Source organism: Dioszegia hungarica, assembly GCF_025882075.1.
Source record: "Dioszegia hungarica strain PDD-24b-2 chromosome Unknown MKK02contig_8, whole genome shotgun sequence".
Lineage (NCBI taxonomy): Eukaryota > Fungi > Basidiomycota > Tremellomycetes > Tremellales > Bulleribasidiaceae > Dioszegia > Dioszegia hungarica.
Window position 1 is genome coordinate 4509368 of NW_026515770.1, and position 27451 is coordinate 4536818.

Below are 27451 nucleotides of genomic sequence, written 5' to 3' on the forward strand. Positions count from 1 at the left end.
CACATGGCTTACCCATTTCCCCTTACATTCCCTATACGCCCGAAAGAAGTCCATACACTAGGCGCTATCAGCTCAATATCCACAATCAGGGTGATGTACCCGATCTGGACGGGACGACAGAGCTCACCTCTTCCCGATTATAATGTGTCCGTTCCAGACACTCTAGTGATGCCTTACTTGCTGCTTCACATGGATCTGCGTACTAGGACCCATCAGCCTGTGTACTTTAGGCATAGGCTCCTGCTGGTCCATATGAAACCGGTGTGAAGCTCACTTTCGTTGTCGTTGCCCGTCCCTAAAGCGAGTCAGCGTGAACATTCACCAAGTGGCAGAAGCCACTGATAGCTTCGCAGATGTCGACCTACTCTGAAAGTGTTCTTGTAGTCTTCGGGCTTCTCGCTCGCCCTCGTCGGCGGAGCTGGACGATCCTCGGCGGCCAAGGGCCGTTTCGACGGCGGGACCTGCGATGCCATTTTCTGTCCGTTCGTGGCCCTTTCCGTTTCTGTATCCACGCGCAAAGTACTTGTTAAGCTTGTTCGCGTTGTCCTGAGATAGGTAGAGCAGTCAGAGAGGCGATATATGAGCGGGAGGTGGAACTTCTTCAGCGAGATCGACGGTCACAAGGTGAAACGTCAATGTGGGGCCCCGCACCACCCAGGCGCCCAAAGAGAGACGCGAAGCTGCCAACTTTCAGCCTCTTGTACCTCATCCTTCACTCACGAAGCGCAGAGCAGCCCAGAGAAGCTCAACACGGTCTGATTGGGCGATATGCCTTCTGCAGGCGATGTGATCTCGACAATAGCGGGGGTGGGAATGGCGGTCGGGTCAGTCCTTCTCTCCCTTTCCCCTTCTCGCTCATCTCGAAATCTCGGGCGAGGCGGGCCTCGTAGCTGACAAGTGCAGACCTCCGCTAGTCTATGTGGACCAGGCCGTCAGTATCATCCGGAAGAAGTGTGTCTGTCTCCCACTGGCGTGGCGGTGCAGCCCCGAAGCACATGGAGATAGATAAAGAGCGAAATGCTGATGTACCAGGGACTCCTCAGGATTCTCGCATGGTACGTCGCCAACCACTTAATTACAGCGGAAAGCGAGGCATCAGCCAGCCTTATTGATGGCTATATACTGACTGTACTGATAGACGTCTGTGGCGTACTGCTCATCGCCAATATCATCCGGATCTTCTTCTGGCTCGGCAATCGCTTTGAAACCCGTAAGCTCCTTCTCCTGCCTTCATTCATGATCCTGACGAAGTCCGTCGTCTGAGAGCCGGAATCGTTCTACTACATGACTGAGCCGCACTGAAACTACAGCCCTCCTCGTTCAGTCCATCCTCCTAATCGTCTCACAGCTCCTCCTCCTCTCCATCTGCCTGCACTACCGTCCCTCCCCCACCTCCCCTACTGCAGACTACGCTCCTCTCTCCCCCATGCTCGACGCCCCAGATTCATCCTCCTCTCCCGACTACCCCTCACATCATCGCCCCTCCAGCCCGTCCGGCCATGCACGTATAGGCAACCTCCCCCGATCGCGCAAATCCCGGTTTACCGAGATGTTCACCTCACGCCCATTCGGGTTCTGGCAGTGGGCTGCGCTAGGCCAGTATTTGGAGTTTTTGGCGGGGTTGATTGTGGTTCTGGGGGTGTCGCAGGTCGTGTTTGGGCGGTGGAAGTGGTATATCGATGCGTGAGCTGATGGGCCCTTCCGAGCTCATGGCCTTTGGAGATACAGTCAGCTGATCGCCTACAGGCTGGGCTTCATAGCGCTGTTCATCGAGTCCACGTTGCCGATCCCGCAATTCATTGCCAACTATAAGCGGAAAACATGCTATGGTTTCCGATCATCCACCCTCGCCGGTTGGGTATTTGGGGACAGCTTCAAGTAAGTCTCGGCTTCCTCACTTCCTCCTACCTACGTTTCTTGCAGGTTTGCTGAAGCTGACAAACAGGACTGTCTACTTCTTCATCCGCAATGCACCCCTTCAGTTCAAGGTCACCGCGATCCTCACGGTATGCTGGGACTGCGCCGTCCTTGCCCAACGAGTCATCTACAAGGCCGAACCGCCAATATCGGCCCGAGGGGAAGATGAGGAAGAAGCCAGGGGTCTGAGATTAGGTGGTGCGGCACCTGGTTAACGTATCAGAAACTAGCAGGATGCATGGGTCAAGGAGTGATCCCTCTTGTTTGCCAGCGATCCCTCTCTCTCCAAGTCTCCATCTCCCAAACTCTCCGCTGCCATCTCCCTGACCCTCCATCGCCCGGCCTCCCAGATCCGACATCCAACATCTCCGCCTGAGCCCCAATATCCCACGCAACGCACAACTCCGCCCTCTACTTCTTCTTCTCGACGACAAGCGAGTCCCATTCGGCCCGCTCGCTGTCCTCCTTCGCGACCTGCTCGATGATAGGGGCGAGGTATCGTGTGTCCTGCAAGATTAGCCATAATACCAACATGAAATGCGGCACGTCGGTAGTCATCCCGCCGGGTGTGTTTTGTACATCTCCGCCTCGCAGGAACTAGAGCCGCAGACGGAAAGAAGCAGCAACTCACGTCCTCGGGCTTGAGCCACTGGTCTTTTGGCAATTCACGGTGCAGCACCGACTGCTGGAACGCCTGCTTCATCCGGAATACACGGTCGTACGATTCTCGCTGGGGCAGACGGGTCAGAGCCTGTCATGTCAGCTCCCACACACCTCATGCCCGCCGGCTCCACCATCTCCGCCTGTTCCACGTCGCATCCCTTCTTCCCGGCTGTCTGATCCTACTTCAAATACCCCGGCAAAACGCACCTTCTGCACATCCTCCCTCTCCTCAATAATCAAATCATCATACCGCAGCCCGTGCTGCCTGTATCCCGTAATGTGCGCATAGGCATTCGCGAGCGGCTTGAGCGACTTGTACATGCCGCCAAACCGCGCCTTGAGCGCCGGGGCAAGACTAGAAGAATTAGCTCTAAGATCCAGATCGGCATGTCCGCTCTCGCTGAGATCGAGCGGATTTCGCCTATGCAGATGAAGTGACGCACGAGAGACCGAGAGGACCACCGAGGACGGGCATTTTGATTGTATGGGAAGGGTAGGTATGGGAGGGAGATGTATGTATGCCAGTTCCGCTGTAGCAGCTTGTCGAATCGGAGCAGCCTGCAAAGTCACGTACAACTCGACTTTCTATTTGGGCCTACCACTTTGGCCGAGAGCGGAAGAAACCGGAGGATACGCACGGATATCGATTTGGGTGGCGATTCAGCCAGCTGTCGGTGTGGCGGCGGGCAGCGAGAGACTCAGCTCGTACTCTACTATGTAATGCGATGAACGTGCCTTACCGTCATAGATAGGGATCGCCTGGTCAGTGAGCGCCTGTCGACTCCCAGCTCCACCCTGCAATATAGGAGACGGGGGAGGTGACAGCCAGGTATGTTTCTCGGTGCAAGGGCCCCAGGAGGCGCCTCAGTGCCTAGTGTGGCAGCAATCTCCGTGTCTCCGACACCAGGAAGGGTTCCTTTCAGTAGTGATCCCTTCCATCCACATGGCTATATACGGTCATAACGGTCTATGGACTACAGCAGGCCCTGGTTCCTTCTGTACCTCGTTGTTCGATTCTTCGAGCAGGTGCCGCTGCCGCATACGTATTACTGAGCTGCAGCATATCTAGCATTAACCGAACTCTGAGCGTCGAAGAATCAATCCCTCCGAATTCACAAGGGTATACCCCATCCTCCTCGTGATCCCTTACAGTCCCACTATCTGACAAGCCTGATCCCATCATGCCTCCGCATGTCTATCAACCACTCACGCAGACCAACACCGGGTCGTTCAGTCTTCCCGCTACATCCGCCCCAGATCAGTCACCCGAGGAAATCGCCTCCCCCGCCCCTATACCAGCCCATCCAGTCGAAACTTCCTCCCCTGAGCCCCACTCTCTCGTTCCGCTCCCCCGTACACCCCCAAGGACCCCTTTACCAGACGACCTGACCCTGTACATCCTCGAAGTTTGGGCCCGCGCCATCCGCCCTCCGCCAATCCCTCCTCATGTCTACCTGGCCGCTACCACAATGTGCCTTCACCTCCCGGGTACCACTGACCGGCAATGGCGGATCGAGTACAAAGATGGGGTACAGGATTGGCCTTCTCTTGGTCCGCGCCGTACTGTTCGGCTGATTGCTTGGGTGAGTCCCCCCGTAGACGGAGGTGAAGAAGCACAATGGGCAGGGGAAATCATGGTTCACCTGAAACTCGGGGATGAGGGGATGGTAGAGAGTGTTTTCTGGCGCTTTGGACCGGGATCAAGGACAGCGGACAATGCATGGGACGATTGGAGGCGGTATAGCGAGGATCGATACAAGGCTGCGAATGGCGCGGATGACGAGCTGAACAGTCAGACGATGAGGGATTGGAGTGTGGTCACTGAGCCTGGGACTGTTCGTACTATCGCTGTCGGCGTGGAGGAGGGGCTTGGGGTGAAGTTGTCGAGCGAGCGGATGGAGGAGCTGGAGGATAGGCTGAAGAGGGTCCTGACCAAACTTCAGCACGAAGGAAAGGAAATTCGGCGGGTCGCTGTCATGAAGCGACTGAGGAGGTCGAGACATGTTTGGATGCCTTCGGTGCCTGTGCAAGTGCTATGCGTCGAGGAAAAGCAAGCGGATCCGGCGGTTGTTAACAGTGGCGGAGAGGGAAGCCGCGATGGGATGCGAGAGGGAAACGGAGTCGTTCATGCGACAATCATCGTGGATCGTACGAGTCGCGGAGGAATACGCACGATGACTGTGATGTATGCGGGAGAGGAGCCGATCGTCCGTATTTACCGGAGCAAGTATCCGCCACCCGAGCTGGAGGGCGATGCGACGGAGAGATCCTTGGGCAGGGTGGAGCGCTTGGTGGTTGGTGTGGACGAGGCGGGAGATCTAGGAGGCGGGATGTAGTCTTCAGACAACGAGGCAGGGTAGGACCTTGATGGATCATTGACATCCCGTGCGATTGTGCTCCGTCGTTCATGTATATATGATGTCAGCCGATGCATAGCATAAATGGAGGCTTTCCTGGTCAGTGTCAGCAGGCTGCACAAGAGGACGCCGAGTCAGTTAAGCGGTCGTCCGCACATGTATGGAGGTCCAGCGGTCAGCTGCACGTGTGTACAAGACACATCCTTTCTTGAGCGATCCTTTTAGACCCGCCTCCGCGCTTGGGTGTCAGCTTGCCAGAGCGAAGGCCTCGTCAGTAGCGCGCTCCTTGACGGATTCCGTGATCTGCTCGTCAACATATACATACGGTCATGTCAGCATTAGCGCCTGCACTGGAGCAATTGAATATGTCGAACGAAGGCTCCCCTCTCCCTGATCAAACGGCCCAGAACGGGCCCAGCCAGCCGACCCAGAAGGCTTCCAGCCTCGCAAGCTCGCCGCCCACCACTCCCATCTTCCCTCCTCCCGATTGTCAAGCCCCCTCCCACACTCTCCGCCCCATGCATCCACCCACCTTCCTCACCGCATCCCTTCTGACAATCTACGTCCGCTCGATCCAGCGCCCTCCCGTGCCACTCCAAGTCCACCTCGCGTTCGACGCCATCTCTGCCCGTCTCACCGGCTCCAACGAACGCAAGTGGCGCATCCAGTACATGACCGAGAAGAACACCTGGCCTGGGATCGGCGAGCGGTGCACCGTGAGGCTGATCGTGTGGCCTTGGTCGGCACCTGGAGAAGAGCCGAGGTGGGCGGCGGAGGCGATGCTGCATTTCTTGCTGGGGAAGGAGGAGGGGCGGTTGGAGAATGTCGCGTGGAGGTTTGGGCCGAGGGCGGGCGGAGTAGAGGAGCGATGGGACGATTGGAGGATGTTTCATTTTGAAAAGTACTACGGGGTGGCAGAGGATAGTACGCTGTCGGGCTCGGGAGGACCGTGGGAGTTGGTCCGGATCGGGCTGAAGAGGGGCAGGGAGTCGATGATGGCGGAGACGGTGGTGAACCTTGTATGGAGGGGAGTGAAGCAGGCGCTCGGGAAGCCGTTCGAGCCGGACCAAGCTCAGCTGGGGGTGATGCTCCGCCGAGTGGCCGAGCGTCTCGGCGAGAAGGACACGGCGGTAGGGGCGTTGGTTGTCGGTCAGCGGTTCAGAAAGTCGCTCAAGAAGGAGCAGTACATCCCTGCAGCGTGTGTGCAGGTGTATACGCGAGTGCCGGACGTGTTGGGGAAGATCATGGAGGATGAAGAAGAGGAGGAGGGGAGGCTGGGCACATTGAATGCTCCGGGGGCAGCAGGAGAGGTGGTGGCGGTCATCATGATTGATGTGTGGGGAAACGGCAAGATGAAGCTCATGGGTGTCATGTACCCCGACGAGAAGCCTGTGGCGCACTTTTATCGGTCGCGGTTCCCTCCTCCTGATCCGACCAGTATTCGGCAGGCGGTCAAGGACGTCAGAGCTGGGCGGGCAGGTCTGACGCATGAGGGGGAATCAGCGGGATCAGCGGGAGGGGTCAAAGCAGCCCCGCCGCAGAGCGAGTGAGGCGCGCGAGAGACAGAGGCGGGGGTGCGCGCGGAGACGCAAACGGAACGAGGAGACGGTGGGGCTATCCAGAAACCACATGTACATATCAGAACGGTAATGCTGGTTTTGTACTCTGCTTCGCTTCCGCCTTGTTCTGCAGGGATCAGCTTAGGTACTACACATTTCGGGGCGGCAGAGCTCACCCGTTTCCATTCAGCTATCCGCTTCTCCATCCCGGCCAATCGCTCCTCCGTCTCCCGCTGCCTCTCCGGCCTATCCCGCTCATGCTTGTGCCCCTTGAACTGCACCTTCCGACCCTCATACAGCGTCTTCTTCGCCTTTATCTGTTGATCCGCCTGCCAAGCGAGGCTCGCTTCCGTCCCGTCGGACAGGGTATGCGAGAACGGCGTGGATGTCGCCGAGGGGGCTGGAGGCAGTGATTCGGGAGCGAACCAGAATCGGAGCTGCTTTTCCCGCCGACGGGATATGGAGCGAGGCTGTACGGCGCCTGAAGCGACCGAGCGATGGATGGAGAATGGGTTGGGGAGGGAGGAGGCGGAGGGGTCTGAGATGCGCTGTCGCTGGATGTAACGCTCGATGACGGGTGGGAGCTGTGAGGTGGTTGCGATTGGGTCGGAGAGGGTGAGGGAATGGAAGCGCCTGGAAGGGCCAGCTACGGCTTGCCTGAGTGTGTTCATGGTTGCTGTAGTAAAAGCTACTCGTCGTATGCACACTATATGAGGTGACTTGGCTGGCGACAGCTGTGACTGAAATCGGCCGCGGCAAAAGTGCCACACTTCGGCGATATCCTTCCAAAACGCCGGGGTAGCCCTGAAGCTTGCCGTTCCGTCTCGCTCCGCCCACCCAGCAGAGCGAGCCGTTTTCCTCCCCTTCCTAATATCTCCTATACCTCCCTCCCCTCCTCCCCCTCTTACCCTCACATACACATACAAAAATGACTCTTGTCACTCGCGGTGCATCGCGTCTCTCAAGGCAGGGCGGAAAGGCGTTCAGGAACGCCCGCGCCAACGCTGCCTTCTTCACCACCGCCGCCCAGGCCGCGCCGGCTTTGGTTGGCGGCTCGAAGGCTAGCGGATCCAGGATGGCTCCCATGAGCAAGAACGGTAAGTGTTGAGGGGATCAGAGATAGGGAAGAGGGGATCAGTGGAGAGGGAATAAGAGAAGGATCGGGCGGTATGGATGGAGAGTGAAATTCGGGAAAGATCGGGGAATTAGAGGAACGATGAACGTGTATGGATTGGGAGCGGGAAGGCACCTATACTATTCAATGTGGGGACAAGCTGACCTTCAGTCGCTCCCGTTCGCTCATACGCCACCCCCGCCAAGAACCTTACCGGCTCCATCAAGACCGTCATTGGTGCCGTCGTCGATGTTCACTTTGACGGCGAGAACCTTCCCCCAATTCTCAACGCCCTTGACGTCCAGTTCGCCGAGGGCCAGGAGAAGCCGGAGGGTGGCCGTCTGGTGCTCGAGGTTGCTCAGCACTTGGGTGAGAACACCGTCCGGTGTATCGCCATGGACGCTACCGCTGGTCTTATCCGTGGTCAGGGTGTCATTGACACTGGCGCGCCCATCATGGTTCCCGTCGGACCCGCTACCCTCGGGTATGTCTTCCACCCATCCTCTCAGAATCAAGTTGACCCTTCAGCCGTATCATGAACGTCATTGGTCAGCCCATCGACCAGCGTGGCGAGATCAAGGGCTCCAAGCTCCTCCCTATCCACAACGACCCCCCACCTTTCGTCGACCAGTCCACCCAGGCCGAAGTCCTCGAGACCGGTATCAAGGTCGTCGACCTCCTCGCCCCCTACGCCCGTGGTGGAAAGATCGGACTCTTCGGCGGTGCCGGTGTCGGCAAGACCGTGTTGATCCAGGAGCTCATCAACAACATCGCCAAGGCGCACGGTGGTTACTCGGTCTTCACCGGTGTCGGAGAGCGGACGCGTGAGGGTAACGACTTGTACCACGAGATGAGGGAGACGGGTGTCATCAACCTCGAGGGTGACTCCAAGGTCGCCTTGGGTAAGTTTTGCGTTTTTGGCCACACCTAGACTGTGCTGATCCTCAGTCTTCGGTCAGATGAACGAGCCCCCAGGGGCCCGTGCTCGTGTCGCCCTTACCGGTCTCACGATCGCCGAGTACTTCCGTGACGAGGAGGGTCAGGATGTGTTGCTCTTCATTGACAACATTTTCCGATTCACCCAGGCCGGTTCCGAGGTGTCGGCCCTGCTCGGTCGTATCCCGTCCGCCGTCGGATACCAGCCCACTCTCTCCACCGACATGGGGCAGATGCAGGAGCGTATTACCACCACCAAGAAGGGCTCCATCACTTCGGTGCAGGCCGTCTACGTGCCCGCCGATGATTTGACCGACCCGGCCCCGGCCACCACCTTCGCCCACTTGGACGCCACCACCGTCTTGTCGCGTGGTATCGCCGAGCTCGGTATCTACCCCGCCGTCGACCCTCTGGACTCCAAGTCCCGGATGCTCGACCCCCGTATCGTCGGTCAGCGCCACTACGACATTGCCACCAAGACTCAGCAGATCTTGCAGTCGTACAAGTCGCTCCAGGATATCATTGCCATTTGTGAGTCCTGGTTGATTCAGTGGTCGCTCGGAACAAGCTGACGATAACAGTGGGTATGGACGAGTTGTCTGAGGAGGACAAGCTCACTGTCGAGCGTGCCCGTAAGATCCAGGTAAGCTTTCCGCCTCGATATCTACGAGCTCAGCTTACATTCAGCGATTCATGTCTCAACCCTTCGCCGTCGCTCAGGTCTTCACCGGTATCGAGGGCCGTCTCGTACCCCTGAAGGAGACCGTCGATGCGTTCGAGGAGATCCTTGCCGGCAAGCACGACCACATCTCGGAATCGTCATTCTACATGGTTGGTGGTATCGAGGACGTCAAGGCCAAGCACGAGAAGGCGTTGAAGGAGCAGGGCGCGTAAGCGGGGCAGTTGGGAGGTAGAGTAGCGGAAATAGGTAGAGTAGATTACATCGAGACGTGGCTTTTGATAGAGGCGCGTTTTGTTGGGATGAAATCGAAATGGGCTTGCACGTCCGCCTGGTCAGCTTATTGGGTGATTAGAGGGATGCTGCGCAGCTTGCTGGGCTGGAGAAGAGCCACATGAAGCAATGATACGAGATGCACCAAGAAAGATTCCATTTCCTTCCATCTTGCCACCGTCTCCGTCTTATCACTTCTTCTATACAGCCTCATCTGACTTCTGCTGCGCCGAGCTACCACAATATTGGATCGCACATGCTTTCGCCACATGCAAGCTCAGGTACCCGCTCGGATTGGAATCTTCGGGAACGGCGTGACAACCCTCGGTTCGGGCCCGGACCTTTCTACCGCTTCCGGGATCCGATAAATCTCCGAACCCTTGAACTGAATTCGATCGTCGAGAGCCTTTTTGTTCTCATCCTCGCACGAGCCTCTCCCGGCCAACCTTCCTATTCCCACTGCAGCGCCTTCCTGCGGCCCTCGAACAGCATGTAAACGGGTAGCCGAGTCGCCCGTGTCCAGCGTCCAGCGGCTGACTGAAGGATTTCGGGCAGCGGGAAAAGGGAATGCGCTCATCTGTCCTTTGCCTTGTGGTTGTACCATTGACATAAGGACGTTTCAGACTGAAACATACCATTCCCTAGGCTCTATCCCCGCATACGCGCCACCCGACCCCAAGCATGTCGACGCACTCGCCTTCCCCTGCCCCCTCCCGCTCGCTCTCGGCAGAGGAAGAGGAAGCGCTGTGTCTGTCACCCCCTCGACGATCGCTTACCCCCGAGTTTGCAATCTCGGACCCTATCCCTGAGGGTATCGAGGTATCGTTTGAGCTCGAGCTTGATGAGGATGAGGGTCAGCATGAGGATGAGCACGAGCAAGAGGCAGAGTCAGGATCAGCATCGGCGTGAGTCTGTGCTCAGGGCTTTTTAATGAAGGACTTCTTCGGGTCAAGCTTATTCCTGCAGATCCAGGTCGAGCCGCTATTCCTCGGGAACGACCACCGACATCTCTGGCGCGCTCTCCAGTAGCTCTTCGTACCCTTCTACTCCTTCACCCATCACCTTCTACACCTCGCGCGACCCCGATACCCCCATAGAGCTCGGTTTCAGCTTTATCGATATCCCCTCGCCCACTCACTCTGCCTTTGCAGACCACCAGTCGGAGGATATAGATCCAGAGGCCACGCCACGCGCTGGGATCCGCACTTCTACTATCGTCAAGAAGCGGACGTCTGCGCCTGACGTGATGGAGGCGGTCGAGTCGTATCGTGCGGCCAGGCGGGCGACGTCTGTGGGAGCGACGAGCGGACGGCGGCGGTCGGGGATCGACATTCCTCGGGGACGGGATGCCGGATGGGACGTGGGGGAGTGGAGGCAGAAGGGGATGCAGAGGCGGAATAGCGTGAGCTCGGGCTCTGGGGATAGCGGAAGCGGGAGCATCATCATTACACACACTCACACACGCGGACGTCGATTATATCCATCCGGGCCAAACTCTCCGTCGAGCCGTCCGGATTCGCTCTCGTCCCTTCACCTAGTCAATCACAATTCACTTGTCGCTCGCCACTCAAGAGACCGAGTCGTCTCTGGTCTATCGGGCGTATGGACGGGCACAGACCATACCTGTACTACCATCACCTCGGTACTCGGTGCGGACTTGACGACCGCGACGACCGCCACTGCCGCCACTGCGACACGGACGGCGGCTCGTAATAGCGTCATTGTGCCTGAATCACAAGTTGATGTTTCAGCTGGGACGCTAGGGTCTCTTAGTCGACCAGACGATTCACCCATAGATCCAGTCTTTTATCACCATCGACCTATCCATCACACACAACAAAAGCAGTCGCCCATCCCAGAGCACACACCTACAACCCCTTCCCCCGTCGAATCTTCCTTTTCGGACATCCTCTCTACGCCGTGCGATCAGGAACACACAAAGCTGTCCCCGTCAGCGTCAGCGACAACGACAACCAAAGGGAGTCCCTTTGCGTCCTTTCCGGCCCCACCGCCCAGAGAAGCTACCCCTTCGCCCGGCTGCCCATCCCTCCTCCCCTCTCTACCCATCAGCGCCGGCGCCCTTTTGTCCACTTCATCGTCAGCTTCCACCTCGCCCTCGCCCTCACAGTCACCGCACCGAGGTACGAAAGAATCAATGTCGCAAGACGATACTGGTCGTTGGGTAGCTCATACCACAAAGCACGGTACGTCATGCATCACCGCATCCCTTCGCAGTGCTAGATCTGACCACCCCAGAATCTCCAGACCATACCCATCGCCCTCCCCCTGCCTTCACACACCAGAAGATACCCTCCCTCCCTTCATCATCGATCACTGCCTCAACCTCGACCCTTCCCGTCGAGACCCCTACCTACTCGTCAACAGGCGGTAGTCGGCGCCTGAGCAAGTTCACCGCCTTCTCGGGCTCGTCAGCCTCGTCCCTCTACTCGTCGGACACAGATTCACTACGGGATCAGCGACACTATCGGGTCACCGAGCACCCCGACATCTCTACCGTCTTTGAGGAAGGCTCATCCCTCGAGGTCGAGCGGAAACCAACCGTCAATCGCCCATCTCAGTCAACGCTGAACAACAACCCGCCGGCTCAAAGGACCCACGGCCGTACGGGTACAGTCTCCTCCGTCAACTCGGGGAGATCAAACAAGTCGGTACATCCTTTCGCGGCGGCCATCCATCGCGCTCCCTCTCCACCTGCCTCCAACAACCCCATCTCCACCTACGCCAGACCGACCTCACCTCATCTCTCATCCTCTCGCTCCCAGCCCAAGTTTTCGGAAGTCGCCAGAATGCACTACGCACCAGCCCATCAGGTGACGATGGTGGGAGAGGGGGACGATGATGATGAGGAGAAGTGTCCCATCTGCGTCGAGTCGCTGAGCTTCAGCTACAGGCTGCCGGGGGAGAAGCCGCACGTAGTGCCCGAGTGTGGACATGCCCTTCACGAGGTGAGCTAGACCTTGCACTCTAGCGCAAAGCTGTAGCTGACTAGCAGGAATGCTTTGTTACCGTCTATGGCGAGGTCCCGACGTATGGGTCAAAGCGGAATATAGGACTTTGCGGGGTCTGCAGGCAGAAGATGAGGATAGTAGATGGCGGAGGCGAGCGCAAGCGGAGCAAGGGAAAGAGTGAGTCCGCAGCCAAGCTCTAGCTAATCCCAGAACTCGACATGCTCATGGGCGCTACCTCTACTCCACCTCTTCGCGCAATCCCCTCATACCCCTCCCTCAGCTCCTATCAATCCCCCTCATCACCTTCTGATCCGTATGGTGACGATCCGGTCGACTTGGCGCAAATCACTAGCTCGTCCCGCTCATTTGTCGGCGAGAGCCAGCCAAAGGTCGTCGTACCTACCATCAGCATTCGGGCGGAGTTTGCAAGCACAACCCGACGGCAGAACAAGCCCACTACCGCGATGGTCACGATAGAGGTCCCGCATGCTGGCGACCGCGGACGGTACCCTGCTACGCGGATGATAGACTCGCTCCGTTCCCCCTCGATGATGAACTCCCCTCGTCTGCCGGGATCCCCCGGATCCTTTGCATCACACGACATCACCCACTCCCCCAAGTCCGGCCCGTCCGCTGCCCCCTTCTCGCACGTCGAAGCGGAGCTCAAGCACCGGGTTCTTGACTACAAGAACTCTGGGCTCGACACGCTCGGTCCGCTCCGGCTCTACGACATGATTGCCGTCCGCAAAGGCTCCATGCTCCGCGAGTTCCTCATGTACCTCTACAACGACGCCCTGATCTGCATCTCTGAGGAAAAGCCCAACGCTTTCCAAAAGATCTTTTCGTCCAGCTCGTCCATGCGGTCAACCGATACCAAGTCGTCCACCGGGACAGGATCGGGTCGGGGTCCGCTCAAGCTTCGAGGGCGGATATACGTCAAGCACGTCAAGAAGCTGGTGGATAGCTCGGTGCCGAGCGAGTTTAGCATCACCATCTTGATGGAGAATGAGGGGATGGAGTCGTTCATCCTCACGTTCAAGGACAAGGGGAGTCACGAGACATGGAGGTCTACCCTCCAGCAGATCGTGGATGAGGCGAAGCAGCCGGCGACCTCGGCCAAAGGGGGCAACTCGGCCAACAAGATCGCTAGGCTCATGGGATCCGGCGCACCCCCTCCAGCTCCGGGAGGATCGTCTCGCGGGGGCAAGGCGGCCACGACGCCCGGTCTCCCCTCGTCATCGTCCATGGGCTTTGGCCCTACCTTCAGCGACTTCGGCTCGCCCTCCACGGTCGATCAGCATTCGCCCGATCGTCGACCCTCCGCGGGAGACCTGGTCAACAACGCTCCCCTCGCGCCCATACATACCCCCCTCGACCTCGTCATCGTCCTCTCCATCCCCGCTTCCCCTCCCGGCGCGTCAGCTCCCCTCAAGCTGCGCCTCATGCGCCAATCCCTCGCCTTCGTCTTTGCCCTCTTAGGCTCAAAGGACCGGGTATCAATCGTCTCGTGCGAGATGGGAACAAGCATCCGCAAAACCCCTCTTCTCAACCCGACGAAATACGAGTCGCGGCGCCGGCTGGAGGAGTTTGTCGAGGCAATCGGGGCGGGGTCTACGCCGGGGGACGAGTCGGAGGTCCAGACTCAGCCGGATGAGCGATGTGACGTCGTCACCGCTATCAACGTCTCGCTCGACGTCATCCTTCAGCGGAAAGCCAAGAACCCGCTTACCGGGCTCATCCTCATTTCGGACACCAACGAGGTGGCGAAGCGGGCCCAGATGGACCTTGTCTGCGCCCGCCTGGACGCGGCCAACGTACCGGTCCACTCGCTCGGCTACGGCAAGGCACACGATCCCACACCATTGTGGATGGTCTCTAACCATACACAGGGGACGTACACCTTCGTTCGCGAGTGGTATCACCTTCGTGACGCGCTGGCGGGAGTCATCGGCGGCCTCATGACGATCGCCTTGACGAACATGAAGCTCCACCTCTCGGCGCAGGAGAACGAGTTCCGGATCGTCAAGGTCACGGGCACGCCGCAGGCCATCGGGTCAGCTTCGGGCAAAACGCTCGATATTGAGCTGAAGGAGCTGCGATTCGGGGAGAGGAGGGAGATACTTGTCGAGGTGGAGTTGATAGGGAATGGATCGTCACGCAACTCGGGCGAGTCAGGGGACGGCTCTCGGCCTGGACCGAGGCGGTCTCCGTCCCTCATCAATGGGATGGACAGCATGTCTGTCGGGGACGCCAACTCGGCACTGAGGGAGATGGTGTACGAAGAGAGCATGGTGGATGAGGTACCGGTCATCGAGGTCGACTGCTCCTTCCACGATCCAGCCATCGGCCGCTCCGTCTCCCGCCTCGCACATCCCGTCCTCCTGACACTCGCCATCCTCCCCACCCTCTCTTCCCCCGGCAACCAGTACTCGGACCCTACTGTCCAACGCCGCAAGATGGAGCTTATCGCGTCCGATATGCTCACGCGCTCGCTCCTCCTCGTTTCTCGCCGCAACTTCTCACAGGCCAACAAGCTCCTCGGCGAGACTCGGAAGATCGTGCGGACCATCTCGGAGGGTATACAGGGCAATATCCCGGCGGGAGGGAAAGCGAGGACAAAGAAGGAGGTGGCGTCGGTCCAGGCGGTAGCGCAGCTGGATAACATTGTGGGGGATATGGACGCGCTGTGTGAGGCGTTGGACGAGAATCCAGAGTTGTTTGGGAAGGATCAGCGGAACTTTGCGTCGCAGCAGGTGAGTTCGAGAGGTCTTGAGCTAGTGGCTGGGGCTGTAGCTGACTGTTATAGGGGATTGTACTTCGGTCGCAGAGGAGCTGGACGACCAAGACGGGGACGGAGGCGTGGTATTGCACCGATGATGTACGGCGGATCATACAGATCAGCGGGGAATGGGGGGTCAAGGGATAGGTTTAGAACGAGACTCTTGTGGTTCCTTGTGTTGATAGAAGGGAGAAGGGAGGCGTATCTTGGTATACATGATGATCTACATATCTTATCTGGCAGTACTGCTTCGCAGCGGGCGCACTATGATGAGGCACCATTCAGGGTCGGCTCGGCCTGTGTTCGGTCAGGACTGGCTGTATAGGATGGCTGTCACTCTTTGCTGGACTCGCAGAGGGAGGCTTACACCATGTGGCCCTCGTGCCACTTCCAACTAGCTCGTAGCTCGTCAGGCCTCCAGGCTAGATGTTTCAAACTCGTGTCTCGCTCCTCATTCCCCAGGCTCAAACACGGAAGCGATGTTTCAGCCTATTCAGATCCATCTCTCCATGCGTTTTCATGCGTCATTCGCACTAATGACGCGCTAGCACCGGGTACGGATACGTACACCACACGTTCCTCAGATCTGTATCAGAGCGGGAAAAACGGGGTGTCCGCAGAGGGTATCGGGAAAAATCGCGCTAATGGGGATCTTTATCGGTGTGAGACATTCATGTTGATATACTATCGTTCGATCGTCAACGACCCCCTTTTCTGCTTGAAATGGTCGTCAAGGGCCTCGAGCAGTCTGAAACACGTCTCCTCGTGTATTGATATACGTTGAGGGGATTGTCAGCTTATAATCCGGCCTGACTGTTTTCTTACTAGCTCACGAATTCGCCAGTCAGACAACCCCTCATAGCTGAGCTATAGCCCGGTCTGTTGACCACTCACACGCTCTCTCTGCACGCACATCGTCAATACCATCGACGCTCTCCGCCCTCTCGCTCTGGTAGCGTAGGGCTCCCACCATGTCGTCCCTCGACCTCGCGCCCGGTCCCACCACCCTCTTCCCCCACCCTGACGCGTTCAACACCGCCCCTCTCCTGTCCAATCCCTCTACCGACTCTTCCTCCTCTACCGACTCTCACGCCTCCAGCCAGCTCGTCACTCCTCGCGGCTCCATATCCGGTCCTGGCCCCGTCCACGTCCAACATGCGTCGGCGGACGACGCTCTCGCCCGCCCGCCGCCGAGCAAGAAGGTCTCGAGCCGGTCCATCCGGTCCAAGGCATCCTTCTCCAGCTGGCGGTCCCCCTTCCACCAGAGCAGTATCCCCCTTCGCTCCCGTCCGAGCCAGGAGGAGCCAACAGACCCCCTCGACTCCTCGCAGTCCCAGCCACACGAGCCAGGTCAATTCGACGATGCCTCCTCCTCCTCCCGGTCCATCTGCACCCTCTCCTCGGCGGACCTTCAGGCCCACCATGCCCATCACATACGGTCAAGAACTAGCGCCTCTGTGAGTCCCACGGCTTCCGGCTCCAGCGATACCTCGGCCGGGGCGGACGACCCTGCAAAGGGTCACACTCGTAAACTCATCTCGAGCCTCAAGCGCCTAGGGGTCTCTATCCGTCCGACCTCCTTTGATCGGCGCGGCGGGGTCCGTATCACACCCTCCGCAGCAGCAATCACGCCGCCCTTCCCTCCCAGCCTCGCAGATGCCCCTATGCCTCTCCGGGTCTCGTACGCCCTCTCGTCGGCGTCCGTGGTCGGTCATGCGCAGCCTCCGATCAGCTTCGCCGCTTTCCTCCCGCCGGACAGGGCAAAGCTGCATGAGGTAGCGGGACCTCGGCAGGGTCTGTCGGGGATGGGACCGGGGATGGCGCGGGGTCCGAGGCGCAGGGGTGAAGACACAATGGTGGCACCGGAGCAGGTCATCGCCGATGAGGCAGAGGAGGATGATTCCGCTCGAGGACTGTTCTCGCCCCCTCAACCCCGCTCGCCCATCATCCGTGGTATCCAAGGCGCCCTCTCACCCATGTCTGACCTGGACATCTCTTCCCCTAAACCCGCAGGCTCCCTCTTCATCGACACTCGTCAGCGGCAGGCGTACCCCACACCGGTCCTTCCATCGACGGCCTGTCCCTCGCCCACCCCTACCCCTCCTCGTCCAGACTCTCGCTCGGATCTTCCTACCCCGACCCATACCCGCGCATACTCACCGCTGGAAGAGTCTATCGGACGCGAGGTAGGGCTCCCACTCCCTCGGCTCGACTCGTCCCGGTCCATCCAGTCCAACCTATCCGCAACCGGCTCCTCCCAGTCCATCAATTCCCTTCATCGGCTCAGTGCCCTCAACACCTCCACCTCAACTCCCACTACCCGCAGTCCCACACCTACAGGAACCGGTCGGCGCCTCGGCAGTACGACACCCACCAATCTTACCTGTACACCTGTCCACTCCACCCCTCGGTCCAGCTTCAGCGGCCTCCCCTCCGCCCAGTCAGTACAGGACTTGCCGCGCTCCAACAGTCTCTCGGGACTCCGGCGACACGCTTCCCTCCGCCAGAATGAGCGCACACCTCGCGGCTCGCCCACTTTACCGCTCTACAACAGCCCTCATAACAGCTCACGGACGAGTCTGGGGTACCTCTCTCAGCCCGGCCCTATTCCCCCTTCCCTCATCCACACACCCAAGGCGCTCGAGCCACCGGCGCATCCCATCTCACCCGTCATTGGCGCGTGTCCGAGCGAGCCCAACCCCATACCTATATGTCAAGGACCGGGACGGAGGAGGGCGACAAGCGGGCGATGGCGGCTTCCGAATGGCATGTTTGAGCTGAGTGGTTTGGGTTTGGGGGACCTGGCGAGAGGGGACAAGGAGGAGGGAAAGCCAAAGGAGAAGTATGAGCATGTCGATACGCCCGGGGAGTTCGGGCTGGGAGCGGCCAAGGAGAAGGCGGCGAGGGAGAGGGGGGAGAGTCCGTACTTCTGAAGTGAGGCGGTGTGGGAGGAGTCATGACCAAAAGGTGAGCACAAAGTCGTACGGAACTGATCAATCAGTAGGATTATATAGTATTCAGGCCTTTCATAGCGATTTGAGTTTATTAGAGTGAACGAGTAATGATGCATAGAAAAATTGTACTTTACAACTGAGGATGGACTTGATTTGGATAGACCTCATCGATTCACTGAACGAGACGATCCCGCTCTGTAGGCACGGCGCGGGATGTATCTGACTCGAGGGGGTGGCCGAAATCGTCGATCCCTTCTTGCTTCTGACGCCTCTTCCACGCAACGCAGAGGACCTGGAGAGTCAGCTCTTTCCTCTAGCTAGGAGACGCCCAGCTTACCAGCAGAGCGCTCTGCATCAGAGCAGTGACCGCGTACGCTAGCCAGCTCGTCCAGTCCACCCCCGGGCGGAACGCCAGGCTCAGAATGAAGAACACCGCGCCCGGGACCTGGATAACCATCGTTCCTATCGAGAGCGCGCCGACGAGCCGGGTGGTGTAGGTCTGGTAGATCTGGGGCGCATATTGACAGACCGCGAGTAGCGTGCCGGAAAGCCCGAGGAAGGTGGCGAGGGAGCGAAGGATGGGGTGAGGCGGTTGTGTGCTTGATAGAGTGTATAAGAGGTAGAGGGACAGGCCGAGAAGGAGACCGCTGAGATGTCAGCTATATACGATGGTCAGCAAGAGAGCCCGAAACGTACATGTGTAAAGCGACGAATATGCCCATAAGTACGGCCTGACGCCATGCTGGTGTGGTCTCCACCTGCGCTCGGACCGGCCGGGTAGTCCCGTTGATCGGTTCCTGGAGGATGTTGCTTTCGGTCGCCAGAGACGCTGTGGGGATGGCTTGATACTGCGCGTCCGTCTCGTCCGGGAGAGCGAGTGTGCGATGATACTTGAGGTGCCGAGGAAAGTAGACGAGATAGAGTATCACACTGGAAGATCAGCTCGGCAGGCACCGATGGGCAAGCACTTGAGCTCACATAATGCTGAAGAGAAACCACTGTAGGAAGACCTGGATGAAGCCCATGAGGTTCAGGAAGCAGCTACCTGCTCCCTATGGTATGAGCTGCGACCCTTCAGAACTGGGCGAGGACAATGCAGCTCACTGTATGGCGACAGCACTGGAAGAGTGACCATTGTACGACCAGGACATTGAGCATGCCCGAAGCCGATGAGGTAGCGCCCAGCAACAGGAAGGCCTGGATAGAGGTCAGCTGAAGGACACACGGTCATGAATCTGGCAGCTTACCGAAGAGAACCCTTCTGAAGTCCCTTGGTTGACGATACGCAGAATCTAGCCAGAATCAGCCTGTAGCCATCTCAGATGTCCGCCGATGCACGAGGCATACCTGAGGCAGATAGCTGAGAATCAGTCCGACCAGGATGACAGCAGTCAGTCCATCCGAGCGAATGTCATGCGGCTGCTGGAGTCAGTACTTGTCTAGTGAGTCCAGGGTCTGACGCACGATGTTGCATTGTCCGCCGCTCGGACGTTCAGTGAGATTCGCTAGAAAGCTGTTCATGGCCGTACAGCAGTGCTTCTTTGACAGGCGGTGTCTGGGATCCCGAAGGTAGCGGCTCCTCGCGACTGTCGCGGTCGGTGCCTGGGACTAGCTGGGCTGGTGATGCACGATTAAGTGGTGATGCATATGGCCAGAATGGAGCTCGGTGGTGGAGGTCGCCTCATGACCAGCAAGACGCGCCGGAAATCGCCCCCGGAACCAAGCGAGTCACGCCGGGGATCGCCGTGCTTCTCGTAGCTGGCCGCCACTTCGCCAAATCCCGGTGTAAGCCGGCAAAACGCCGCGGTCCAAATTTGTATCCGTGCGTTGCTGGGTGGATCTCCCTACCAAAAGTTGCCTAATTTGAGTGTTCTGTCCATCAACCTATTCACTATGGTGAGCTGTGCCGCTCCGAGTGGTAGAGGATGACAAGCTGACTGCTGTAGGCACCCAAGAAGCAGCGCGCACCCCAGGAAGCCGCCGTCTCGCTCGGCCCCAACGTCGCCGAGGGCGAGTTGGTGTTCGGTGTGGCTCACATCTTCGCCTCGTGAGTTTTGGAGCTGGACATGGAGGAGAGCAAAAGGGATGAGGGAATGGCGGTGCGGCGGGCAGGAGAGAGGACAGGATGAGAGAGCCTAGATCCGTTAGAGGACGAATCGCTGACTGTTCAGCTTCAACGACACTTTCGTCCACATCACCGATCTCTCCGGCAAGGAAACCATCTCGCGTGTCACTGGCGGTATGAAGGTCAAGGCCGACCGTGACGAGTCCTCTGTGAGCTTCTCCTTGCTCGAAGGTTTCGGACCGAGCTGACACTTCAGCCCTACGCTGCCATGTTGGCTGCCCAGGACGCCGCCGGCAAGTGCAAGGAAGTCGGAATCACCGCTCTCCACATCAAGCTCCGTGCTACCGGTGGTACCGGCACCAAGCAGCCCGGCCCCGGTGGCCAGGCCGCTCTCCGTGCCCTCGCCCGTGCTGGTATGCGTATCGGCCGGATCGAGGACGTCACCCCCGTCCCCTCAGACTCGACCAGGCGCAAGGGTGGTCGTCGCGGTCGTCGTCTCTAGGCGATGGCTCTGGCGGTTGCTGGGCGGATGGCGCATGTCGCTGGAAGGCACGTAGACTTTTGGGTAGACTGGTTATGCTAGTCGAGATGATAGTCCCCGTGGCCACCTGATGTGTTCGGGATTGCTGTACTGGATGGGATACTTGCTCAATCTGACCTGATCTCTTGACTATAGCTCACATACAACACCCCTGGATCCGCTGGGACTGTACGCTCGTCACATCATTCATTACCGCAATCAGTTACTGTGCAGAAAGGCGCCTAGAGGATCGGTCACAACAACAATCACAAGCAGCAAAACCACCGTATCTACCAGTACTGGTCGTCATCCTCCTCCTCCTTGTCGTCCCCATACTTAGCATATCCAGCTAATTCATCGTCATCTGCTCAAAGTCAGCACTGCCTCTCTTATCGGATAAGAGAAAAGCTTACCCTTCTCATCGTCCATTTTCTGCAGATCCGTCTCGCCCGCATCATCCGCATTGTATCCGCCGAGCTTGCCAAGCGAGGCGTAATTGATTCGGCTCGAGAACTTCTTTTGGGCCGCAAAGCTGTCGATGGCGTCTCGGGTGGATTTGAAGGGCTTTTGGGAGCCAGGAGCGGGCGCGCGCTTGCGCTTGATCTGACGGATCAGCTTTACTCAGCTACGGCAGTTGTTGATAATGCGGAATCGTCGTACCTTTGGCTTGTTGGGGTCGATGTTATTGGCCTTGTTATACGCAGCTCTTTCTTCCTCCTTCACTGCACTGATCAGCTCATGTGTCACACGCCTGTACCTTGAACTTACATTTACTCTGCTCCAGCCACTTGCCGTTCTGGCTCAACCACACCCTCGCCCGCAGCTGCTTATCCCTCTCATCCAGCACATAGTAGCTCTCAAGCTCATCCTCGTCCAGATCCGACAGCGTCTCCAGCCTGCTCTCCCTCGCCAAAAACTCTCTCCGTCTATACGCAATATCCACCACCTGACACTCCCTCGCCACCTCCTGCGGGTCCCGAGCACCCGTGAGCCACTTGGAGACCCGCTCCTTGACGTGCGCCGGGTCGAGCAAGACCAGACGAGGATCGGCCGCAAAGTACTGCTCGGTAAAGTGTTTGAGGGTCGATTCGGGGTCATCCCATTCGGTAAAGGTTTCAGGCTTGAGAGTGAGGGCTTCGGCCGTCAATTCGCCGAGTTGCGTGGCCGCCGGTACCCCGTCGCCCTCCTCCTTGTCCCCTTCGCCATCCTCATCGTGCTTCTCCAAAGCCTCCGCGTCCTCATCGTCCAAGATATCCACCTCTGGATCCAACATCGCCTTGGCCAATGCCCTGTTCTCCCGCTGAAACGCAGACCGCTCAATCCGCCGCTCCTCCTGCGCCGCCTCGGGATTATCGCCTGCCGCGTCGATATCGTCCGCGAACGCCCCGATGACTCCCTCCAGGTCGACTTCTTCGTCATTCCCTTCCCCGTCCTCCTCTGCCTGGGCAGCCGCCTCAGCCGCAGCCTCCCTGATTGCTTCCTCCTCATCCACATCTCCGCTCCCCTCAAATCTCTGCCGCTTCTTCCCCTTATCCTTCTTCTTTCCCTTCCCTCTCGGACTATTCTCTTCCGCCTCCCTCTCCGCCTCCTCTTCTTCCAGCCTCTCCCGCTCCTCCCTCTCCTTGCGCTTCCGGTTCTCCTTGACGATCGGCGGCTCCTCCGTCCTGACCTCATCCAGCTCCTTCTCACTCAGGCCCCTCCACTCCTTGACCGTCTTCTGCGCCATCTCGGTGATCGCAAACTCCCGAAGTCGCTTCCGGATCGTATACGCCGAACACTTGACGACCTGCCCGACTTCTTCCGGCGTCCGCAGGTAGTTGCTCATCCGCGCAGCGATGATGAGACAGGCACCGCAGATCCCCGCTGGGCGCCGGCCTTGCGTCATCCAGTCGGCTTTGAAGCGGCGGACGAGGCGGGATGCGTCCGACGCGACCTTTTGCGCCTCGTGTCCGAGCGCGAGACGTCGAGCAAAGTGGATGTTATAGATGGCGGGGTCGACTTCGGGCATGCTCTTGTCAAGATGAAGGTTGGTGCGGAGTTTGAGGTAGGTACCGGCGAGCTCGAACACGTTCACCTGTGGGTCAGCATCACCGTTTCGGGCCAAGAAAGGCCATGCGAGCTCACCTGCAACCGCTCAGAGAAGTCGATAAGCATGTACGGCTCCCCCATCAAGCGGCACTGTAGGTATAGGCAGCTAGCGACGAGGTAGTCTGTTCTCCGGCCCTTGTTGAACCGCTGGTCGACCGCGAGGGAGAAAGACCTAGTTGCACCGTTGGCTATTCCCGCACCTAGGCCCATCTCCCGGGCTGTATGTTGGATCTTCTCCTGTCCTGCAAAGTCAGCTTCCGTCCTTCAGCCAGGCTACCTCAGGCGATTAGCCCACCTGCTTGCTTTACAGCCGCGGAACTCTGTCCAGAATCTTTACCTCTGAATCCAGCTATTCCAGCTACACTCTGTTAGCTGTGCCCCAGATATACAGGACGTGTCAGCTTACTAGAGTAGTTCGACACAAACGTGCCCGCAACATGCGTCCGGCCTCCAGACCCCTCTGCGAACCCCACCTCCGAAACAAGAATCCCCGACTCGACAACATGACCACATTGTCCACACCTACAGTGGTCAGCTGACCGTGGACATGCAAAGTGGAGGCAGCACAGACAGAAAGACCTACGCGACCTGTCCGAGATTATAGTCTGTCTCAAGCTGGGTGCTACCGCACGTCGGACAAGATTTCTGCTGGTGCATCAGTAGGGGAGTTCTCCGAGCGGACCAAGAAAGGGAGGAAGAAAGAGTCCCGCGTTCGACTCACCGCTGGCATGATTTATTGCTCCCAATTGAAGTCAAGCTTTCCGCCTATGAGAGATGTGTCTGGGCGCGACCCTGCTTTGCCGGGGTAGCTGCGGTGAAGATACGCGAGACGAGGCGTATGAGTACAGGGTGGAAGGAGAGGAGAGAGTGAATCACAGGATGGTGGTAAAGTTTCAAGTTGATCTCGACTCAAGATCGGGAAAAACTTTTTAGCGCGGCACGTGATCGGCGCGTCCAGTCGCGACCTCCTCCTCAGCAGCCAAAATATCCTCTTCTTCTGCCTATCAGACTTTTGCTTCTACCGTTGACCTGCAATACCACACAATGCCTCGAGAGTCTCACACACAGGCCCTTTTAGGTCCCGAGGTGTTTAAGAAAGTCAGGGAGACGCCCATCTTGGTAGTCGGAGCTGGAGGCATCGGGTGCGAGCTGCGTTAGTGCTGTTCCTCCTCCGCTCCTCGCTGCCTGCACGGACAGGAATGGGCAAACGATGCCGCTCTTACCCTTAGCTATGTGCAGTATAAATGACATAGCTGATATCGCCAGTGAAGAACCTCGTCCTGGTCGGCTTTGCCAACATCGAAATCGTAAGTACACCTTCCTTCTTCCTTTGACCTGCGGACACCCTGGGCCTGCTCAGACCTAGCATTGTGTAAGGGGTCGACCACCGTGCTGACTTGCTAGATCGACCTAGACACCATCGACCTTTCCAACCTGAACCGCCAATTCCTCTTCCGCAAACCCGACATCAAAAAGTCCAAATCGCTCGTCGCGTCCGCCTCAGCCCGTCACTTCAACCCCGACTCGGGGATCAAGATCCACGCGCGCCACGGGAACGTCAAGGACAGCGCGAATGATGTTGAGTGGATTAAGGGGTTCGGGCTGGTCATGAATGCTTTGGACAATCGGGGTGAGTCATGGACTAAGAGAGGCAGACGTGTGCGGTGGCTGATCCGGCAGAGGCTAGATCACATGTCAACCGATTGTGTCAGGCGGGTGGTGTGCCTCTTATTGAGTCAGGGACAGCTGGATACCTCGGACAAGTCACTCCATTCGTCAAGGTCATTTAGGTTCCCACGACGCTCACTTGGAAAGAAAGTTAGCTGACAAGAGTAGGACAAGACAGAGTGCTTTGACTGTGAGCCCAAGCCCGTGGCGCAGAAGACATACCCTGTCTGTACGCTCCGCGCGACGCCGAGCGAGCCTATCCACTGCATCGTCTGGGCAAAGTCATACCTCTTCGGGTGAGCTTGACTAGCTGCATGGATCGGCAGCACGCTGCATAGCTGACGATACAGCAAGCTGTTTGGGGAGGATGATGAAGCAGGAGATGAGCAGGAGCTGAATCAAGCCAAAGGGGAAGCCGAGAATGGTCAGCTGCGTCTCTCTCTGATAGCTGGAGATCAAAGCTGACGGGGCAGCGGACGAGATTGACAACCTGAAGAAGGAAGCTGCTGCGTTCCGGGAAGTCAGGGCGAACATTGGGGATGATGACGGACCGAGGAAGATGTTTGACAAGGTAAGCTCGCAGTTCCGCCTGCTTCTGGTGGACAACAGCTTATGCTTAGGTCTTCAAGGACGACATCAACCGGCTGTTGGCCATGGATGACCTGTGGAACAAGGAGGGACGGGTCAAGCCCACCGCCTTGGACTATGAGGGAATCATGTCTGGCTCTTTCCCTACTCCACCTCTTCGCGCAGCGCCCGCTGCTGCTGCGTCGGCTCCATCGGCGAACGGGTCGGCCGCTACCGAGCCTAAGAGCAACGGCGCAGCACCTGCTGCCAATGTTAACAGCGCGCAGCTGCGTGATCAGCGGGAGCTGTCGCTCAAGGAAAATGTGGAGCTCCTTATCGATAGGTGAGCTGGGTACACGAGATACTTGTTCGCCCTAGCTTACGCTCTAGCTCTCGTCGCTTATCCGCTCGCACCATCTCCCACCCCGACACCATCCTCTCCTTCGACAAGGACGACGAAGACACTCTCGACTTTGTCCTCGCCACCTCCAACCTCCGCTCTGCCGCCTATGGTATTCCCCAAAAGACCCGCTTCCAAGTCAAAGAGATGGCCGGCAACATCATCCCCGCTATCGCCACTACCAACGCGATCGTCGCCGGCTTTATCGTCATGTCCGCCATCCGCCTCCTTTCGGGCCAGGACGAGGGTATGCGCAAAGTCTACCTCAAGACCGAGCCAGTCCGGCCTATCGCAGGCTACGGTCCCAACACCCCCAACAAGTTCTGCGGGGTGTGCAGGGACGTGTACATACCATTCAAGGCGGACGTGGCGAGAGTGACGGTGGGCACATTCGTGGAGGACGTGGTGAAGGGATGGCTGGAGGAGGGGTTGGAGGGGAAGGGACAAGTGGAATGGACGGTGAATGAGGGGTCGCGAATGTTGGCGGATCCAGATATGGAGGATCTGTACGAGAAGACGCTGGAGGTGATGGATGTGGGCAGGGGGAAGATGATCACTGTGTCTGGGGAGATCAAGCTGGGGGGCGAGGAGGAATACAAGCCTTTACGGCCGGTTCATTTCTGCGTGTGCAACCCGTACGTCTTCCCTTCTCCCATTCAATTCTAGAGCTATGCTGATATGTTAGATCACCAAACGCCGAGGCGCCGTATGAGCTGCCGTCCACCACCCCCTCAATACCCCTCGCGCCGGTCAAGAAGGTCGATAAAGCCCCTAAGGCCGACTTTGAAATGCTCGACAACAGTGCAGCGGCGACTGATGGGGGCAAAGCGGCAGGCAAGAAGCGGGCGGCGGAGGATGAGCCTGAAGGGGATGCCAAGCGGAGGAAAGTCCAGGTGTTGGCTGATGACGACGATGACGACTTTGAGATCCTCGACCCAAAAAAGTAGACGATAGATGTCGGCGGGAGTCAGTAGAGTATGGTGAGCCTAGGGTGGAGGGCTGTATCTATCTGTATATAGATCGAAGACGATACATCTACAACTACAGTCTGCCCGTCTCCCATTGTACCCCTTCTATGCGGTCGGCGACGTCCCGCATGACGCGCATCATATCTTCCAACCCCGGCTCGCCTCGCGCCGATACGGCCTGCACAGGGCGAGATGGCTGCAGCGTAAGTAGGTAGGGCTCTGACGTTGGCGCTGGAGTTGGAGTTGGAGGAGGTTCTTGGGCGGTGCTGTCAGGTGGCTGATCCATCGAGAGCCGCGTGATGGCGAGGTGTATTGTCATTGGTGTGCTAGATGGCAGAGGGAGAGGAAGGTGGACGAGGTAGCCTGTACGTGTGTACGAATGGGAGTGTCTAATAGGTCAGCTCGTCCCCTGCTCCACGAGCACCGAGAGTCAACTCACTTGAATCCAAGTAGCTGTATGAACCCCTCAATCTCCTTTCTTGTACTCTCCCCAGCAACCTCCAACCCAATACACGCTCGCACACTCATCTCCGCATACTCCCGCCCATTCATCGGCGGAGAGATATACGTCAAGGTGTACTCCCGTCCCTCATCCGCCTCGTCTACCTCTTGAGCTCTGCCTTTCCCCTTGCCCTTGCCTTTGGCGGTATAGCTCGGCGAGGCGACCCGTTCAGCTCGTAAACGCAGGTTGCGCAGCTGGCCGGGGATGACCGAGGTGGTGGCGGAGTAGATGTCGTCTCGGATATGGTAGGGCTGGATGTGAAGGGCCTGAAGGGAGAGGCGGGAGAGTAAGAGGGGAAGGGAGGTAGGGGATTGGAGAGCGAGGAGGGAGGGGAGGAGGGTCGGTTGGTTGGACATATCGAAGGCTGTGAAGTCTCGGCGAGGGGCCAGGCTGTATTCTGCTGGGTATTAATTCTCAGGTCGATGCTGCTGCTGCTCTCGACGTCTTGCAGCTCTCACAGTAGCCTTATATGG

The 27451-nt window shown here is 58.2% G+C and overlaps 13 protein-coding genes across 13 annotated transcripts; 8 read left to right on the forward strand and 5 right to left on the reverse strand.

Moving 5' to 3' along the window:
• Nucleotides 1-768: 768 nt before the first annotated feature.
• On the forward strand, nt 769-2132 carry MKK02DRAFT_33885 (uncharacterized protein; the record flags this gene model as incomplete). Its single annotated transcript, XM_053088810.1, has 7 exons — nt 769-824; nt 904-951; nt 1033-1055; nt 1139-1210; nt 1311-1683; nt 1747-1878; nt 1946-2132. 7 exons carry the CDS (start codon nt 769-771, stop codon nt 2130-2132), a joined length of 891 nt encoding a protein of 296 aa, XP_052946541.1.
• A 196-nt stretch (nt 2133-2328) lies between these two features.
• MKK02DRAFT_27632 (cytochrome b-c1 complex subunit 7) lies at nt 2329-2901 on the reverse strand (the record flags this gene model as incomplete). Its single annotated transcript, XM_053087376.1, has 3 exons — nt 2329-2424; nt 2549-2668; nt 2788-2901. 3 exons carry the CDS (start codon nt 2899-2901, stop codon nt 2329-2331), a joined length of 330 nt encoding a protein of 109 aa, XP_052946542.1.
• An 860-nt stretch (nt 2902-3761) lies between these two features.
• Nucleotides 3762-4916, forward strand: MKK02DRAFT_45474 (uncharacterized protein; the record flags this gene model as incomplete). The annotated part of the gene is made up of 1 exon (XM_053093435.1): nt 3762-4916. One exon carries the CDS (start codon nt 3762-3764, stop codon nt 4914-4916), a length of 1155 nt encoding a protein of 384 aa, XP_052946543.1.
• Nucleotides 4917-5266: 350 nt separating this feature from the next.
• On the forward strand, nt 5267-6487 carry MKK02DRAFT_45475 (uncharacterized protein; the record flags this gene model as incomplete). The annotated part of the gene is made up of 1 exon (XM_053093436.1): nt 5267-6487. One exon carries the CDS (start codon nt 5267-5269, stop codon nt 6485-6487), a length of 1221 nt encoding a protein of 406 aa, XP_052946544.1.
• An 88-nt stretch (nt 6488-6575) lies between these two features.
• MKK02DRAFT_45476 (uncharacterized protein) lies at nt 6576-7167 on the reverse strand (the record flags this gene model as incomplete). Its single annotated transcript, XM_053093437.1, has 2 exons — nt 6576-6623; nt 6673-7167. 2 exons carry the CDS (start codon nt 7165-7167, stop codon nt 6576-6578), a joined length of 543 nt encoding a protein of 180 aa, XP_052946545.1.
• A 257-nt stretch (nt 7168-7424) lies between these two features.
• Nucleotides 7425-9440, forward strand: MKK02DRAFT_24972 (P-loop containing nucleoside triphosphate hydrolase protein; the record flags this gene model as incomplete). The annotated part of the gene is made up of 6 exons (XM_053086961.1): nt 7425-7593; nt 7782-8094; nt 8139-8512; nt 8559-9077; nt 9128-9189; nt 9234-9440. 6 exons carry the CDS (start codon nt 7425-7427, stop codon nt 9438-9440), a joined length of 1644 nt encoding a protein of 547 aa, XP_052946546.1.
• Nucleotides 9441-12335: 2895 nt separating this feature from the next.
• On the forward strand, nt 12336-15393 carry MKK02DRAFT_37266 (pleckstrin domain-containing protein; the record flags this gene model as incomplete). The annotated part of the gene is made up of 4 exons (XM_053089609.1): nt 12336-12464; nt 12512-12644; nt 12678-15220; nt 15274-15393. 4 exons carry the CDS (start codon nt 12336-12338, stop codon nt 15391-15393), a joined length of 2925 nt encoding a protein of 974 aa, XP_052946547.1.
• Nucleotides 15394-16217: 824 nt separating this feature from the next.
• MKK02DRAFT_45479 (uncharacterized protein) lies at nt 16218-18179 on the forward strand (the record flags this gene model as incomplete). The annotated part of the gene is made up of 1 exon (XM_053093438.1): nt 16218-18179. The coding sequence occupies one exon, from the start codon at nt 16218-16220 to the stop codon at nt 18177-18179; it is 1962 nt and encodes a 653-aa protein (XP_052946548.1).
• A 193-nt stretch (nt 18180-18372) lies between these two features.
• On the reverse strand, nt 18373-19721 carry MKK02DRAFT_45480 (uncharacterized protein; the record flags this gene model as incomplete). Its single annotated transcript, XM_053093439.1, has 8 exons — nt 18373-18492; nt 18538-18847; nt 18897-19130; nt 19179-19252; nt 19305-19397; nt 19448-19492; nt 19548-19622; nt 19665-19721. 8 exons carry the CDS (start codon nt 19719-19721, stop codon nt 18373-18375), a joined length of 1008 nt encoding a protein of 335 aa, XP_052946549.1.
• Nucleotides 19722-20093: 372 nt separating this feature from the next.
• Nucleotides 20094-20767, forward strand: MKK02DRAFT_37267 (putative 40S ribosomal protein RPS14; the record flags this gene model as incomplete). The annotated part of the gene is made up of 4 exons (XM_053089610.1): nt 20094-20096; nt 20147-20247; nt 20372-20474; nt 20522-20767. 4 exons carry the CDS (start codon nt 20094-20096, stop codon nt 20765-20767), a joined length of 453 nt encoding a protein of 150 aa, XP_052946550.1.
• A 308-nt stretch (nt 20768-21075) lies between these two features.
• Nucleotides 21076-23603, reverse strand: MKK02DRAFT_45482 (putative transcription factor iiib 70 kd subunit; the record flags this gene model as incomplete). Its single annotated transcript, XM_053093440.1, has 8 exons — nt 21076-21149; nt 21199-21388; nt 21446-21507; nt 21554-22859; nt 22910-23115; nt 23280-23395; nt 23457-23521; nt 23595-23603. The coding sequence occupies 8 exons, from the start codon at nt 23601-23603 to the stop codon at nt 21076-21078; spliced, it is 2028 nt and encodes a 675-aa protein (XP_052946551.1).
• Nucleotides 23604-23917: 314 nt separating this feature from the next.
• Nucleotides 23918-26455, forward strand: MKK02DRAFT_45483 (uncharacterized protein; the record flags this gene model as incomplete). Its single annotated transcript, XM_053093441.1, has 10 exons — nt 23918-24026; nt 24140-24180; nt 24278-24503; nt 24554-24654; nt 24710-24837; nt 24892-24965; nt 25015-25112; nt 25162-25451; nt 25499-26143; nt 26194-26455. 10 exons carry the CDS (start codon nt 23918-23920, stop codon nt 26453-26455), a joined length of 1974 nt encoding a protein of 657 aa, XP_052946552.1.
• Nucleotides 26456-26549: 94 nt separating this feature from the next.
• Nucleotides 26550-27334, reverse strand: MKK02DRAFT_45484 (uncharacterized protein; the record flags this gene model as incomplete). The annotated part of the gene is made up of 2 exons (XM_053093442.1): nt 26550-26865; nt 26916-27334. 2 exons carry the CDS (start codon nt 27332-27334, stop codon nt 26550-26552), a joined length of 735 nt encoding a protein of 244 aa, XP_052946553.1.
• Between the last annotated feature and the right edge of the window lie 117 nt (nt 27335-27451).